Source organism: Pinus tabuliformis, chromosome 8 (assembly GCF_031772625.1).
Source record: "Pinus tabuliformis cultivar Carrire ecotype Pingquan chromosome 8, CPIR1, whole genome shotgun sequence".
In the NCBI taxonomy this organism is placed as follows: domain Eukaryota; kingdom Viridiplantae; phylum Streptophyta; class Pinopsida; order Pinales; family Pinaceae; genus Pinus; species Pinus tabuliformis.
The window spans coordinates 653727702-653744177 of NC_142294.1; the positions used below are offsets into that span (position 1 = coordinate 653727702).

The window sequence follows — 16476 nt, forward strand, 5'->3', positions numbered from 1 at the left end:
GCAAAGTTATTTGGAAGAATGCTAGAAAATAAAATTAGCAAAGAAAGAGATAAGCGTGCTAAAGGCCAAACATGATTTAGACCTAAACATTCCACAATTGATCATTGTATAACTTTAAGGCACATCATTGAAAAAGTGTGAGAAAAAAATGAAGAAGTTTTTTGTTGCTTTGTTAATTCTGAAAAACGGTTGACACAGTTCTTAGGGATAAGCTTTGGCACAAAATGAAGAAACTTGGGGTTCCTAAACATTTGAGAGTAGTTGTGCATAGGTTGTATGAAAAGGTGAAAGTAAAAATTAGAACTTCAGCAAGAATTTCTGAAAGTTTTAGAAACGATATCGGGGTCAAGCAAGGTTTCCCATTGTCTCCTACCATTTTTGGTTTATATATCGACAAACTTGAGGAGTGGTTAAATTTGCAAGGGGGTGATGTTATCCATTTGAGCAAGTTTGTTATAAGGCTTCTTTTTTATGGAGATGACCTTATTTTGATTGCTAAATTTACTCTTTGTTTGTAAGAACACTTACTATCATTTGAGCATTTTCTAGAAGGGTGGGGATGCAAGTCAATATTAGCAAAAAAAAAATAGTGGTTTTCTCTAAAAAAAGAAAACATAACTAGCATAAGTTCTACTTTGAAGGCAACATTTTGGAAGAAGTAGCAGATTACAAATACCTCGGAATTGACTTCAACAAAAATCTAAGCTGGGATGGCTGTAGAAATAGAAGAATTTTGGGGGGTTGGAAAACATTTTATGCTTTTCAAAATAGGTGTAGAGAGGCAGAGTTATGGCACTGAAAAACCACTCAAAATCTTTTTGGGCTTCTAGTGATTCTCTATGGTTGTGAACTGTGTGTGAGTAGCTTATCCGACATGGTGGAAACAAATTGAGAAAATTCAGAAGCTTTTAATTACAAACAAATTCAAAATTAAAAGTGCATTCCTTTATGCTATCTTGTTAAGTGAAACAGGGGTTGTTCCTATTGAAACAATTGCTATGGTGTGAGTCATAAGAGATTTTAAAAAAAAATGAGCAAATGGAAGAGGGTTGATGGCCTAAGGTTGTGTTTAATGACATATTGTGCAAAAGAAAGAAGACTTGGATGCAACAAAATAACAAATGGTTTAGTAAATGGGGTATTTGCTTGAACACGTGTCCCATAAACAGTAAAGAGATAAAAGCTTTTGTTATGGATAAGTTCCACAAGCGTACTTGGGATAAGGAGCTAGGGAGAAAGAAAAAATACTATATTGAAGTGTTTAATCCCACTCATAATCATCAATAAAAAGCGTACATAGAGGCCAATATTTCTTGGAGAGCCAAAAATTCTTATTGTTGAGTTAAGGACTAATTCTCATCAACTCTGTTCTGAAACAAGGCACTGCAAAAGGCCAAAAGAAGTGTGGGAGGAAAGAGTATGTATTTTTTGTTCTTTCTAAAAAGTGGAAACAGAAAAGCAGTTCATTTTAGAATGTCATGCATTCAAAGACAACAGGGAGAGTTATGCATATTCTGGCTGCTAGCTCTTGGGATAAACTATTTAGCGAAGGGTTTGTCGAGACGCTGGGAGTGTTTATTCTGAGGCTTCACAGGAAAAAGAACGAATACATCAACAAGATGAAGAAACAATATATTCCATAGACTATCTTTAGCCTCGTAGAAATTAAAATAATTCTCTTTTTTCCTTTCATTCTATCAAATTTTAATATATTTTAAATTATTTTTTAAATTATATATTTATTAAATTTTTAATAATTTAAAATGTTTAATTTGATATATCTTTAATTTATATTTATATTTTTTAACTTATATTTTAAACAATCTCAACACTCTCCACTATATATTTAATATCTATATATATATATAAAATTCTACAATATACATGATAATTATTAATAACAAAGAAATCATATCTAAGTCCTCCACTATATATAAATATATATATAAAAAGAGAGAGTTCTAAAATATAGATGATAATTATTAGTATTAAAGGAATCATATCTAAGTAAAAGTAGTAGAAGAAGACTGTATCTATGTATACTATATTTTCGCTGAGTGTCATACTCATATTTGATTCCAAGAACAAGAAAAATAGATGTAATAGATTTAATGTAAACTTTCAAATTCACATGCGCGTGAGTCATCCTAATAATTATCAATTAATTACCATCATCGAAACATTTTTTTACTTTAATTTAAACTAAAATATCTACTATAGAGCACTTGTTAAACATGAAAAAAGTTAAAAAACCGAATCATTTATATTTTATAATAGTATTCATATTAACTCGATTTCTATATGACATAAACGCTCACATTAACTCGATTTCTATATGAGAGAAACGCTCACAATTCACGATAAGAGGATAAGACCGTTGTTTGAATTGAAATATTTCGATAATGAACACTCTTTACCACACGACCACGTGACATCCAAAGTCTAAATTCACAGGGACGATAATGCTGTGTGAAAAGATTGATAGTGCCCGGATTTGAAAACAATCACTGAGAAGATAATGCTGTCTGAGAAGATACAATAATGCCAAGAAGGATGGGCTGATTGTCATCTCGGCTCGAGATTTTCTGACGAAGGATCAGCTCCACCGTTTGATGTTTTGTCCGCCTCAATAACTCTACCACCTTGTTGGCGACGTAAGGTCGCTGTACCCACATCTACGAAAGCAGGCGCTGTGGGCGAAGGAAGATTTTGGGTCTCACTTGTCAGCATCATCACCACTCGGGACATTGAAGGCCGCAACGCTGGAGATGCTTGCGTGCACAGAAGACCAATTTTAATCACTCTAATCCCTTCATCACACGAATAACTTCCTTCCATTGTTGCATCTAGAATTTCCAAAGCTCTATCTGATTTATATAGTCTCCATGTCTGCTTGGTCAATAAAACATAAAACAAACTTTAGTCAGCAAGCGAGTTAAGAAAATTTAGACTAAAAAAAAGACGATATCTACATGAACCATACTCCTTCGTTAAGGAAGTCCATGTCAACGGCCGAACTCTGATTCTTTCTTCCGCTCATAGTCTCAAGCAGAAGCACTCCAAAACTGAACACATCTGCTTTCTCCGTCAACTGTCCGCGAAAGGCGTACTCAGGAGCCATGTAACCTCTGCACAATCTCATACGCAATCAAATCCCCATATCCTAGCCGCCTCAAAATTACATGATCCATATTCAGATATATGAGTTGTAATTGCTTCATTTACTCTATTTTTTTAAAACAGTTAGCGGGGAACCCTAGGAGAAAAATCTTACAGAGTTCCTACAACTCGAGTGCTAACGTGGCTTTGATCTACCGCAAAGAATCTGGCCAACCCAAAATCTGCTATTTTAGGTCTGTGTTTATCATCGAGTAAAATATTGGTGGCTTTAATATCTCTGTGGACAATGTGAGATTCCTCATGAAGATAGACCAGACCACGAGCAGTTCCAACTATGATTTCGTACCTCTTTTCCCAGTCAAGTAAATGACGTTTTGTTACATCTGCAATGTATAACACACCGTTAGTATAGTAGATGTAAATTACATGCACAAGAAAACGAATCCAAAAGCTATCCAGGGATTAAGAAGGAGTAGAAACCGAATAGAAGCTTGTCAAGACTACTGTTCTCGAGGTATTCGTAAACAAGTAGCCTTTCTGAGCCTTCAACTGCGCAACCAAGCAATTTCACCAGATTCCTGTGTTGAACACGACTGATGAGATTCGCTTCATTCAGAAATTCAGCATCTGCCTGCCTTGTACCCATGTAGAGCCGTTTAACTGCAACCACTCTGCCATCAGGGAGAACCCCCTGCAGATAGACAAACTTCAAAATCTTATTTTTTTTCCCTCTAATTTTACTAGGTGTTGCTATTTCCGATTTATTATTATAAGAGATATCTCACCTTATAGACGGATCCAAAACCTCCATCTCCAAGTTTGTTCTCTAGTTTGAAATTTGAGGTAGCCTCTCTCAGAATGTCGTACTTGAAAATGAGCTCTGGATTCTCTATGCTCGGCTCTAGGATAGAATTATCTTCCCCACCTGCAAAAACAATTACAAGGTGTCTATTTATGTTGCACACAACCTAATCAGAAGCGTCTTAGATCCTTAACAATGAATAGGTTAGCTGCAAGTTCAGGACCTCGGGTTCGATAAATCTCCTCAGTACGTTTCAGAAGAGAGAAAATATTCCACTTCCAAAGACCTATGACTGCAATTAATACAAGCGTAGCGGCTACTACTCCCAGACTTATACCCAAGACGCTAGGTTTCTTGCCTTCTGCATATTTACACAAAAGTTTCAGTAACCAGTAAGTTATGTTTTAGCTAAGCAGCAACAAATGAAATCCTACAGAACCCGTGTATTCCCCGAGAAAAAAAAATTACCAGAGGACGCGGGAGGACGTTCCCCTGGTGGCGACGGTAGAATGGTCGCGTTGAAAAATTCATAAACCTCGTAACGAAAGTGGCAGTTCTGAGATCCGAACTGTGCCCCAAGAGCTCCAGGTTGGCAACCGTGGAATATATTTTCGTAGACATAAGTCAGGCAGGACCCGCAGTTTGTCGGCGACAGATCTCTCCAACACTGTGCTAAGCTGTAGATATTCTGCGTTGAATTAGAAGGGGAAGCGACTGAATCTACGGCGAAAAGATCGGGGCTCTGTGCAGCTTTAGCGATATCATTCAAGAAGAGGGCGCTCGCAGCAGTTGTGAACTGCTGTGGCTGACCGCTGTTCTCAGTGTTACAAAGAATAATTCTTGTTGTTTCCTTCGTACTCTCAATATCGTTGTAAAAATTATGATCGTCGTACCGCAAGAAGCAACCGTCTAATTGAACGAAACCAGAAGTGTTGTGACAACCCTGAACGAGATTTGCTTTAGCTTTGGATGCGCACTGTTTGCAATCGGAAGAACCTAAATCTCCCCTGCACTGGACAAGCCCGTAAACAGTACTACTGTTGTTTTGCCCTTCAACACTAGAAATATTGAATCCGGTGGCATCAACATTTTTCACCAGCGAATCCAAAAGCTTGTTTAGGTTAAGCTGAAACGCGCTCCCGTTTGTATATGTATAATTTCCGCTCTCCTCACAATTGCACCAAACGATAGAAGTCTCCGGGTCAGCTGCTGCGAAGCGTATAGGTGTACACAGAGAGAGGATGATTAAAACGCTTCCCATTAAATCATTTTTCATCGCCATCGCTATACCCACCTTGTTCGTGCCCCGCCCCGGTCTGAGCAGACGGAATGACATAGAAGGAGGTGCTCCAAGAATCAAATCCCGTTGTAAAATTCAAAATGTAGGTTCATTTTATTAATAACTTACATTTTAGTGCAATCACATTCATAAATAAAATACGGTAACTTACCATTTTTGTTGATATAAATATATAACATTTTTCTATCCATTTATAAAAAAGGAAAGATAAGGTCAATATACATTAAATAAATATATAGCATTTTCTATTCATTTATAAAAAAGGAAAGATAATGTCAATACACATTAAATGGGATGGAGTGGGCATTGTAAATAGGATATTTTGTTAGTGGATGCGCGACTAACTTGCGTGGAAGAAGACAAGCACTGAAATAAATTTGCGTGTAAGTGAAGAAAACCTATAGTCTTCCCCGTGCGTATGTTTCTGTCTCCATTAAACACAGCGACGCACTGTGACCCGCTATCCACTCTTCACAGTGTCGCGTTGGTAGCTGTGGCAATCAAGTCTTCCACAATGTCAATTTCCATTTTATTGATTTAATAGTTGCAGGAATGTTTCCATTTCAGTAATTTAAAAGTTGCAGGAATGTTTCCCTTTCATTGATTTATTGGTTGCGTAAATACATGTATGTTTGTTATGCACATTATTTTCATTTTTTGAGCAATTGTAATTTACATTTATTTTAATGGGTAATTATTAAGTTTTAAGAAATCAATTTTTTTATGTATATTATTTTTTTTAATATAAAATTTGAAAAAATAGTAGACATAAATATTTTTTATTTCTTTATAATATTTGATAAATTAGTAGTAAGATAGATTTATAATAATTTTTTTATAATTATATGTTATTTTTCATTATTGTAATTGTATTAGTGAATATTTTATTATTATTATTATTATTTTATATCAAAAATTAAATAAATTACATGTAATTTTTTTTAAGTAATTAAATTATTTTATTTTTAACTGTTTTTTCTTTTTGACTATTAAAATATTTTACTAAGCTCATTATTAAAAAATTATATATATATATATATGTTTAGTTTAATAAATGAAATGACCATTTTTAAGACATTTTTTCTGGTTATTTTTAACTAAAATTCTAAAGAGATTTTTAAAAACTTGAATTTAAGTTGTTTAATCTGTAAAATTCAAGTAGCCTATGGGTTTTTTCAAGGTACTAAATCTATTTATGTATTCAAAAATGTATTTTGAATAACAAAAAATCACTCTTACTTGAAATTATATCCTCCATAATTTTTTTTATCTCATATATATATAATTTATTTAAATTATATTTTAATATTTAAGAAATAGAATTTTTTATTTTGTTTTAATTATTTAATAAAATAAATATTTGAATATTTTATTTATTAAATTGAAAAACGAAAATAATAAATATTTTACAAATATCTTATAATAGAAATAATGATATTAACAACTAACTAAATTACATAATAATAATATAATTATTAATATTTTATAAAAAATTTAACTAAATCTATCTAAATTTATATAATCATTTTTATTTTTATTATATTCATTATTATTATCTTTATTATTATAAAAAAAAAGATATAAACTCCCCGCTGAACCTTAATGAAATCACACATCGCCATCGTACTAAACTGTAACCTTTAAGTTTTCTTTTCAGCATGGGCTCGCTGTCCCTATTTTCTTGCACGTGATTAGCTTCGGTCTGTCTTAATTCGCAATTTGAGAAGCCTGACTTCCCTCGGGTCTTAATCGGAGCGTTGAGATGGTTGACAGTTGTATTCAATACAAGCGCTACTTGGTTAAACGGGATAATGAACGTTGATTTAGGTGTTCTCATTAAATGTGTGAAATTTCTAACACTTAAATAATAATTGTTCCTAGCGGGGATTGTTAATTTTTTTGATAATAAATTTTTCAATCAAGTCTTTATCATATGGGTGAGCATGTTTAAAGATGACCCTAGTGTAATCTTATTTTGTAATTTTCTTTTTAAGATTCATAGAATAATATTGTAAGAATAGAGAATTAAAAATTAAAGTATTTTTATGAGAAGTTATTTAAAATTACAATTTCAAATTAAGCAATTTTTGTGATAAACTTCCAAATAGGAAAAAGAATGGATAGAAATGTCACACAAAAGCACAAGAAAAGTGAGAAGAATTTCAAATTAATATTCAAACTTGGTTGTGTGCTATAAAAAGTGTGGTTAACTAGATTCAATTGAAATGTCATAAAAAGACACAAGAAAAGTGAGAAGAATCTCAATGGAATATTCAAACTTGGTTGCATGCCATAAAAAAGGCACAAGAAAAGTTAGAAGAATCTCAAGGGAATATTCCAACTTAGTTGTTGGATATCAAAGCCTCTTCTCACATTGGTTTTTTTATAAAAGTTGGTTGGTCGAATATGAAAAGTGTGTTGGTGAGAAAGAAATATTCTCTTAAGCGACAAATTTAGATGTATGATCCATGCATGTGAAAACATATAGGTGAGGCTCAAAGATGAAAGGATCAAGAAAATTTTTGATGTGAAGCATGTGTTAAGTTTGGCACGAAATTCTCTCTTCACAAGCTGAATTTTAGATGTGGGAATGGAGGTGATATTCAACATCGATGCATGCATGTTGGCTCATGGAGCATTGATATTGACTAAGCTTGTGAGGTTTGATGCCCTTTGCAAACTTGATGTAGTTACACTTGTTGTAGATAGTGAATTAACATCAAAGAGTATCAATGTCTTAAGGAAGGAGGATCAAGGGTGTGATCCATAGATCATAAGGTACTCATGACCTTCTCCAATTTAGAAATTAAAGTTGAAAAGGAAGTGAGATTTTTCATCTATATTCTTAGAAGCCAAGAAGTATTTAGCTTGTTGCATTTAAATGTATGTAGGCCACTTAGTGGAGAGTTTCCATGAGTGGGAAAAAAAAGAGTGTTGGTCAAATACAAATACCAAAATTTTCCATAAGTGAAGTACTACACCTAAATAATATATTTTTGTTACTTGAGAATGAAGTGGAACCATGAAAGAGAAGGTGAAAAGAGTGACAACAAATATAATATTTGACAAATTGGATTGTGCGCAACAAAGGTAGATATTGTTATTGAGTCACCCATTGTTGTCCTACTAATGCTACTCCATTTGACATTAGTATTCATTGTTAATCAATAGTTGTCACACATAAATAAGAGTGTAGTTGTGAGGTACATGTGTATGTGCTTGAAGAGAAAGTTGGTTATCCAAAAAACCATAGAATTTCCTATGTATGTAGTTTGTGTGAGATTGTAACCAAGTTCTTATATTTGGAGAATCTTAATCAATAAATGTAAATCAACCCAATGATGTTCTTATAAGAAAAGTGGAAGATGTTTTGTAAACAAAGTATTTGCTATGGAAAAGTTTCTAAAAATACACTATATAATGGTGGAGTTTAGTGACATAATGTTACTCAAAGTTTATACTTCCAATAGTACTATAAATTAAGGATGGAAGGAAAATAACTTGATGTGGGGGAAACATAGGGATTTAATTATTTCCTAGAGTGATTTCCACATGAGAGATTGATGGCACTTGTGGTAATCATTTTCCCAACAATGTTTGTTAATTTCGATTTAATTGATGTGTTTTATTAGCTATGCATGGTGTGTAGTTGTACTTTATGAAGTGAGTCTAATTGTACAAAGAAATTGTATTATTTGGAAAAATTTAGACACATTTTTAATTGTAATCATAAAGAAACATTTAGTCTAATGGATAGTTATGAGGCACATTGAGATCATAAACAACAACAACCACCAAAATTTTATTTGAATTCTAATAAATTATAAGCATATGATTAAGAAAATGTGTAACCTTTTATGACTACTAAAATTTCATTATTAAATTAAATATTAACCAACTTGATGAATTTTACCCTAAAAGCTAAGTTGGTAAGAAAATTTTTGAAGAGAATTTTATGGAGATTTCCCTTTAATAATATAATTCACTTGCTTTCGAGCATTTTCATTGATGAAAATGATTTAGATAATCACTCATTGTTGCGTGTGTATTATATTTTTTTTCATATATCCATCGCGAACAAAGAGGGTTTGAGAACCCCCTTATGAGGGGTTCAGGGTAGCGACCTGAACGATTTTTTTTAGGTCATTTTTCCCATGGTTTTCACAATGATTTTTTCCATGGTTTTCGCAATGATTTTTGCCATCGCGGTTTTTCCCATGGTTTTGTAGATTTGGTCAAAGGAACTATCATTATGTTATATTCCATGTTTAATAGATTGGGGGCTAATGAATGCTTCAACATGTATATAATGTATTGTAACATTGAAAGGAATATAATGAAAAATCAATCTAGTTTTCATGGTTTTGGATTCTAGGAGAAAGGTCTTTGTGTAGATTTTTCTATTGTTGTGATTTTATAATTTTTGTTTTTTTTTTTTTGGAATTCTTTTTCAGGTGTTATGCATATAGGGTTAAAACCTCCACTCACAATGACAATTTTAAATTTTTATGCGGCCTTATATTGGTAAAAGTGATTTGGTTAATTATTCATAATTATAGATCTTGATTTATTTTTTTCTAGGTAAAAATTAAATCTTTTATGATAGTATGAATTTTTTAAATGATTTTTGGGGTCTAAAATTTCTGAAACAAATTCATAAGTACGTAACTCACTTCATGGTTTATAATGCACATTTGGTATTGCAATTATTATTTACTATTGGAATGTTATGATTTTTACAAGTTTATCATTCTAATTTGGCTGACCATTGGCCGACGTCCATGACTTAAAGGTTGGACCTTTCACCATGCTATCATTGCATATGACCATACTCTTGAGCTTTAAATTTTGTGTCAAGGTCCATGTGACCATTTCACATGACCACGTCCTTAAAGGTCTACAGTCATTTGGGTGATGATGTCAGCATGATGTCATCACGCTATGTGGTAGCCCATGAGGGGTGTCATGTGTCATCCACATTTAGAATTTTCACCGATTAGAACTTGCTACAATTTCCTCCGTGTGGTAGCCTCTAGTGGTGCCATGTTACTTGTGATGATGTCAACAGATGATGCCTTATGTTGATTGTACTAACAACATCATCTCATTTGCCCATGATGCACCATGTGTCAATGTATGACTAGTCAAGGATGGTAGGGCTAACTGCACAGGTGTCCATGTGTCATAATTCTATTGGGTGAGAGTGATGCATTAAATTTCGTGCAACTCCTGACATCATCCATCATCCAACTTTTCATTCAATACCTAGAGTTGTTTGATTAGTGGAAAGATGAATGCTATTTAATTAATTAAACATTGTGCAAGTTCTATTGAGATATGTCGTTGACCTAATCAATGAACCATGAATGCGCCCAAAAGGTGTACACTCTTTAACACAAAAAATGTGGGTACTTTCCCTATAGTTTTGTACCCTCAATTAATACTAAATTTTCAAACAACCATAACTTCTCATTCGGAGGAGTTTTTTAGAGCAGGATATATTTTTAAAAAGGCATCAATGAAACCTACAAAACCACATTGGTTATATCATTATGACAACATAATTACATCAAAACTCAAATAACTTCAAATACCATTAATTTCACTTGATGAGATCATGTAAGAGACATAGTTTCAATATTGATTCATAGAGGGTACCGTTGCTTCCTTAAGTATCATGAATAATATTGTTACTATCTGGGAAAAACCTTTGGCATCAATGACATCTTGTTGTCATCAATGAAAAAACCATGTGTAGCAATTTTCCCCTTTGCCATTTATGACAACACCACTACACATTGATGGTCATTGATGTCAAGAAATAAAAAACTCCCCCTGCGCAAATGCCTTCCTTAGTCAATGTTAACATTTGTATCAATGTCTGCAATCTCTCCCATTTTGGCATCAAAGGAAAGGGGTCACGAATGCCTATGAAAACTGCCATGCTTATGGGTGAATTTAATCCTGCATTTTCTACTTATTTGTCAAAAATCCATAACCTATTACTCTATGATCCTATGGACTTGAATGAACCATGCTACCTTGCTGCGAACATGTTTCCATTTTGATAGAGTCTCCCACTAAGACATTCTTCCAATGTTGCTTATAAATGTTCATATATTTTTAAAGTTTCTCCTTAAGACCATGCTTCCTTCATTGATAAGTGCTTGTCATATCTACATTCTTTAGTTGTGCTTGACCTTTCCTGTGGATGTGATGAAAAGTATCCTTTTAGAACATGCCTTCTCACTTCTCATCAAGTCATACTAACCAAATCCTTTCCCTATTGCTTGTTCATATGTTATCCTCAAAGTGCTCATTCTACCTATAGATAATTGCTTCTTCAAGTTTTGATTCAACAGATCATAGTCTTGAAGAAGCCTTCACCAAGGGATTGGATTTGAGGAATTAGGTATAATCGAGGTCCTTTTTTACCTATTCTCCATATTCTTGCATTGATAGGAAGCCCCTCTTTGTTTTACCATCATGAGTTGAGTTTACAATCTTTTGTTATATGACCTTCATCGTGACATGTATAACATTCAACAATTGACATCAATATTTTAAAAAATGGCTAATGTAATCTCCTGATTTGATCCACATGCCTCCATCTAAGTACATGATCATATCCTCTATATCTTATACATCATATGTCTTGTAATCCTATGCTTTATGGTAAAAATTTGTGCATGAGAAACAAAAACCAAAAAACTTATTTTGATACCTAGATGTGGAAGGAGATATTGACCTTCCAGAGTTATTCCTTAGAGTATACATGTTACTTTGTTTAATTTCAACACATGCTTCATTAATGCTTGTGGATGCTTTGTGAGGATCTATATTCATTTTATTTTCAACACCTGCTTTATTTATGCTTGTGGATCCTTTCTCTTCATTTTGATTTCTTGTATTCTTATCCTTTCTGGAATTGTCTTGAGATTCATTTAAATGAACACTCATGGCCTGGTGCATCACTTGCTTTGGATCTTCAAAATAGTTGTTGCTATATGCTATGAATGTTTGCTCAAGCTTATTAGGTTGATCTTCATTTTATGAGCTTGGGGGACCATTGGGTCCCTCACAATTTCCTTGATAATTGAGACCTGTCTTAATGAGAGGAGGCCTCTACATGTTGAAAATGTGATATATGGATTTAGTCCATTTTTTAAACATTTATTTGAGCTACTCCAATTATTCTTTGAAGAGGAAAACCTCCTCCTCTATTCTATTCCAAATTTTATCCTTTTCATCTAGTTATTCGGTGAGAAACTCCTTTACCCTTTTTTCTTCTTCAAGTTCTACTTTGAGAGAAATAATGGTGTCATCATTTAGGTTTTTGTCTTGAAATTGCTGCACCTGTTGACCTTCCTTCTTTCTAAGGATCTTTATTTATTTTAATGCACTTCTGAGTTATCCCTCATAGTCTAATTTTGCGTCAGGTTCTTCAACCTCGCCAATGAATAATATTTCACCCCTTTCTTCATCGCTCACACTTTTATTTATTTCATTGTCACTTTTTTATTTTGAGTAGAAATTCATTTTCTTACTGGCTTGCTTCTTCTTTTGATGTTTAAATTTGAATCTTGACTCATCATCATTATCATTCATATTAGCATAAGGATAATTAGATGCATAATGACCTATCCTTCCACATTGAAAGAATTTGAAAGGAAGCTTACCTTTGAACTTACAGGCTCCTCTTTTCAACTTTTAGTAAAGATTTGTAATGGAGTTAATGGCATTGTCTATTTGAAGAAAATGAGAGGAAATCTTATCTCTTTCATTTTTCCACAACAACTTTTCTCTGTTTTTTATTCATCAAGTATATGTGTTTTTGCGTGTGTGTGTGTCTATATGTGTGTGTGTGTGTGTTTTGTTTCCAAAGGGAACAAAACCTGTAATTTTATTAATCTTGAAACAAGAAACAAAATTACATTTTGCATGTGATGAAAGCATTATGAAAAATAAGCTTGATGACTTATGATCTAAAAAGAAGAAAACTAAAGAGTATTTGCAAATGAAAAAACAAAGTTAAGTGTAATAATAATCACTTAACTTCTCTTTCTTGTCTATCTTTTTTCTGAACTTTTTTCCATCCCCTTCAGTTTGGAACAATAGGAACTATTACCATTTCACTTCTTGTTGTCATTAGAGAGTGTTCTTTATTTGATTCTAAACTCTCATAAACATGTGCCCTCTTTGTACCCCCATTCCCACTTTCTAGAAGTGCCTCATTTTTGTCCATTTTTTATACCTGATTCTCTTGCACTTCGATGTCATTTTACGAGTGGGATATGCTTCCATTTGGTCCCCATGGCTTCTTCTTCTTCTTTATTTGAGAAGTGAAGGTTCAAGGGTTTCCATCCTTTTGGTTTGTGGGTCTACCCCTTTTTCTCTTTTGGTATCTTTTTTTCCTATGGACATGTGTTCTACAATTTTCATGTTTGGTACCAAGTTCAACATATAAAAGAATATTGTGTTCTCATAATCTAATACTTGGGTCCACTAAATTTTCTTGTGTTTTAGATGAATGTGATCACGTAGAAATTTGTTGAGGTCTATCTCAACACAAATTTTGGCAAAGGTAAAAAATCCTTTCTCCATTCTTTCAAGGTCCATATTTTTTAATTTTCCCAAGGTGTTTTCGATTTCCTCTAGTAGCTTGTGGTGGCAAAAAGGGAGGGGGAGATTTGGAAGCCTCACGAAAATCGACATTGATGAGACTGCCATTTTTGTGGATAAAAATATGGGAACCAAGGGGTGATGAAGATACCTTCTCTTCCCCAAAACCATGGCCCCTCATTCAATACTTTCTCCAATTCTTCTTGAGTATCAAATTGGATAGTTAAAAAACCTTTGGAACATAAATAAATATCATATTTGGGGGTCTAGGATGTAAATACCCACTAATTTAGAGCATTAGTTGTAGGCCAGAAACCATTGAAACAATGTATAATGTCCTTGGATTGGAGAGCAGAGAAAAGGTAGTTTGCCTCTCAAAGATTGATCTACATTGCGGGCACCTTTTCATTTTTTCTACAATGTAGGATCTTGAAATGTGTTGAGGTTGATCTACAAGTTCAGAAGCCTTTCCTTGCACTGCATCCTTATAGGAGGTAGATTCTCTGGAGCTTATGGGACACAAAACTCCTCCTTGCAGCCTCAAGTTCATGATTATGGTAGAGTTTCTTGTGATGCTATATTCCTTTATCTAGGAAGAATCTTAAACCATCTTCCCTTCAAGGAAAAAACATTGAGAATTTGTAGGGATGCCCACCCTATTCTTGATGCATTGTTTCAGGTGTTGGACCAAGTTTGAAACCCCAATGTAGAAGAGAGAGGACATTCCATTGATGATAATAATGAAGATTTGGAATCTACCTTGGTTTAGCTCTTTCTGAGGTCCACTTAGCATAGGACTATTAGATCTAGTGGGGTCTTCTTGTAAAAATGAATGACCCTTATGTGTAGGCATTCACTCCACCATACATTACAAATCCATCAAGGCCAAAATATTGAAAGAGCCTTGGAATGAAGGGAAAGGGTGTTTGAAAATCAACCTTGAAGGGCTTTGTCGCCCATCCACCCTAAAATAGAGCTTTGTTCTATGGCTTCAAGCTCATATTGAGCCTAGTTATGGTTGATTTTTGTTGGGATAAGAATTCACTTGCCCTCGAAACCCATGGAAATTATGCATCAAGAAGACATAACCAAGGTCACCCAATAGTCATCGTCGTATGGAAGGCTAGGTTCTGTGTCTCTATTCCAGAGCACACCTTTGATAACTGGCTTGAAATTATGACCAATGGTGGTGCATGGTGAAAATTCGCCGAAGGAAGAAACCCTAAAGCACCACATGAGTTCCATCATTCTGTTTGGTACTCTTCACAAGCTACATAATACTACTATTTCATTCTATATTTGACTTTTGAATATCACATTGTTTGGAGTGGAATATGAAATCAAAACCTTGATCACATATATGACCGACACTAAAAAATTATGCTATAATCCTTCTATCTACAAGACATCTGGAGCTTTGGTTCTTCCATTATCAATGGTAGCAATGGATTTTCCAATTATTCTAGTAGATGTATTGTTTCCAAAATTCACTTTACCTCCATCCATATCCTTGATGCTGATAAACTTGCTTTGATCACTTAACATGTGTCTTGACCACTATCAAAATACCACTTATCCTTTTGTTTCTTAGCATATGATATCAGAACACAAATTTTCTTGTATCTCTTTCCATACCTTAGGTGGAAATTTTTCTTCTTCTTTAGTGACTTTACAATGCATGGACTTGTGTTTACAATAATGGCATGGAGAATTGTTATGTTTAATTTCTTTATGACCAAATGTATGACATAGAAATAAATAACCATAAAAGGATGTCTGATATGCAGGGTATTTCCTTTCACTGCTTATTTTGGTTTGAAAATCTTCTTAAATTTCCTGAGCTAACTACCTTATTCCTTCAGATGGGAAATTGAGTCATTTTTTTAACTTCTTTTCTTTTTCTTTTAGTTGCTTCTTAACTTCATCAAGTTGATTTGTCAATTTTCACATTTTCATTTAAACTCCTCCAAATCAAGTTCCAATATCATAATAGAGTTTGCACATAAATCCATGTTGTTATGATTCCTTGGATCCATCTTCTAGTAGTTAATTGTTCTTAAAGATAACATACTTTTATTACTTTATTGGCCCAAAGATCACAATGAGAGTGGGGGGTGAATCAATGTGAAAACAATTTTACCATTTCATAACTATTCATAATCAAACAATCATGTAGAAATGAATCAAAACCATAAGAATCATATCATCAAATAGAAAAGTGCATCATAAAGTTATCATCACATCAAGAACACATCAAAAAGCCATCAAATCATAAAGAGATGCAAGATTTTATGTAGAAATCCATACAAGAGAAAACTACAAATCATCCTTCTTCATATGCTTCAATTCATTACATATATTTTCAAGCTTTGACTTGTGGGAAGCAACCACCTACAATATATGCAAGCTACCACTTGTAGTAGGCTACAACCTGATTAAGGAACCAACCTCAAGATTATGCAAGCAATTTCTCATTGTAGGCTACAACCTAATTGAGGCACTAACCTCAATGATGAGCGAGATCCAACCTACTCTAGGCTCTAACCGTATTGAGGCTCCATATTTAGTGTAGGCACCCACCTCCTTCTTCAACTCCTTATGGACCTTTATTTCATATGATTTTCAAATTGTA

General features: G+C 33.6%; 1 protein-coding gene across 2 annotated transcripts; it reads right to left on the reverse strand.

The window, feature by feature from the left end:
- Positions 1-2361: 2361 nt before the first annotated feature.
- Positions 2362-5320, reverse strand: LOC149237250 (cysteine-rich receptor-like protein kinase 2). 2 transcript variants are annotated; one of them, XM_089366794.1, is made up of 7 exons: positions 4391-5320; positions 4146-4283; positions 3906-4045; positions 3601-3811; positions 3275-3503; positions 2984-3128; positions 2362-2889 (listed from the first exon to the last, which is right to left on the reverse strand). In XM_089366794.1, the coding sequence occupies exons 1-7, from the start codon at positions 5256-5258 to the stop codon at positions 2566-2568; spliced, it is 2055 nt and encodes a 684-aa protein (XP_089222920.1). In that variant the 5' UTR covers positions 5259-5320; the 3' UTR covers positions 2362-2565. The 2 variants fall into 2 exon arrangements, with proteins under 2 accessions (XP_089222920.1, XP_089222921.1); XM_089366795.1 differs by lacking the exon at positions 4146-4283.
- Positions 5321-16476: the final 11156 nt, after the last annotated feature.

What these genes read in the sequence shown, in the direction of transcription:
- LOC149237250 (XM_089366794.1), bottom strand. Translation starts at nt 5,258, where the DNA reads ATGTCATTCCGTCTGCTCAGACCGGGGCGGGGCACGAACAAGGTGGGT. An exon ending in ACTCGAGTTGTAGGAACTCT is followed by an intron (nt 3,129 to 3,274) that starts GTAAGATTTTTC and finishes GAGATTGTGCAG; the next exon opens with AGGTTACATGGCTCCTGAGT. An exon ending in TGGACTTCCTTAACGAAGGA is followed by an intron (nt 2,890 to 2,983) that starts GTATGGTTCATG and finishes TTGACCAAGCAG; the next exon opens with ACATGGAGACTATATAAATC.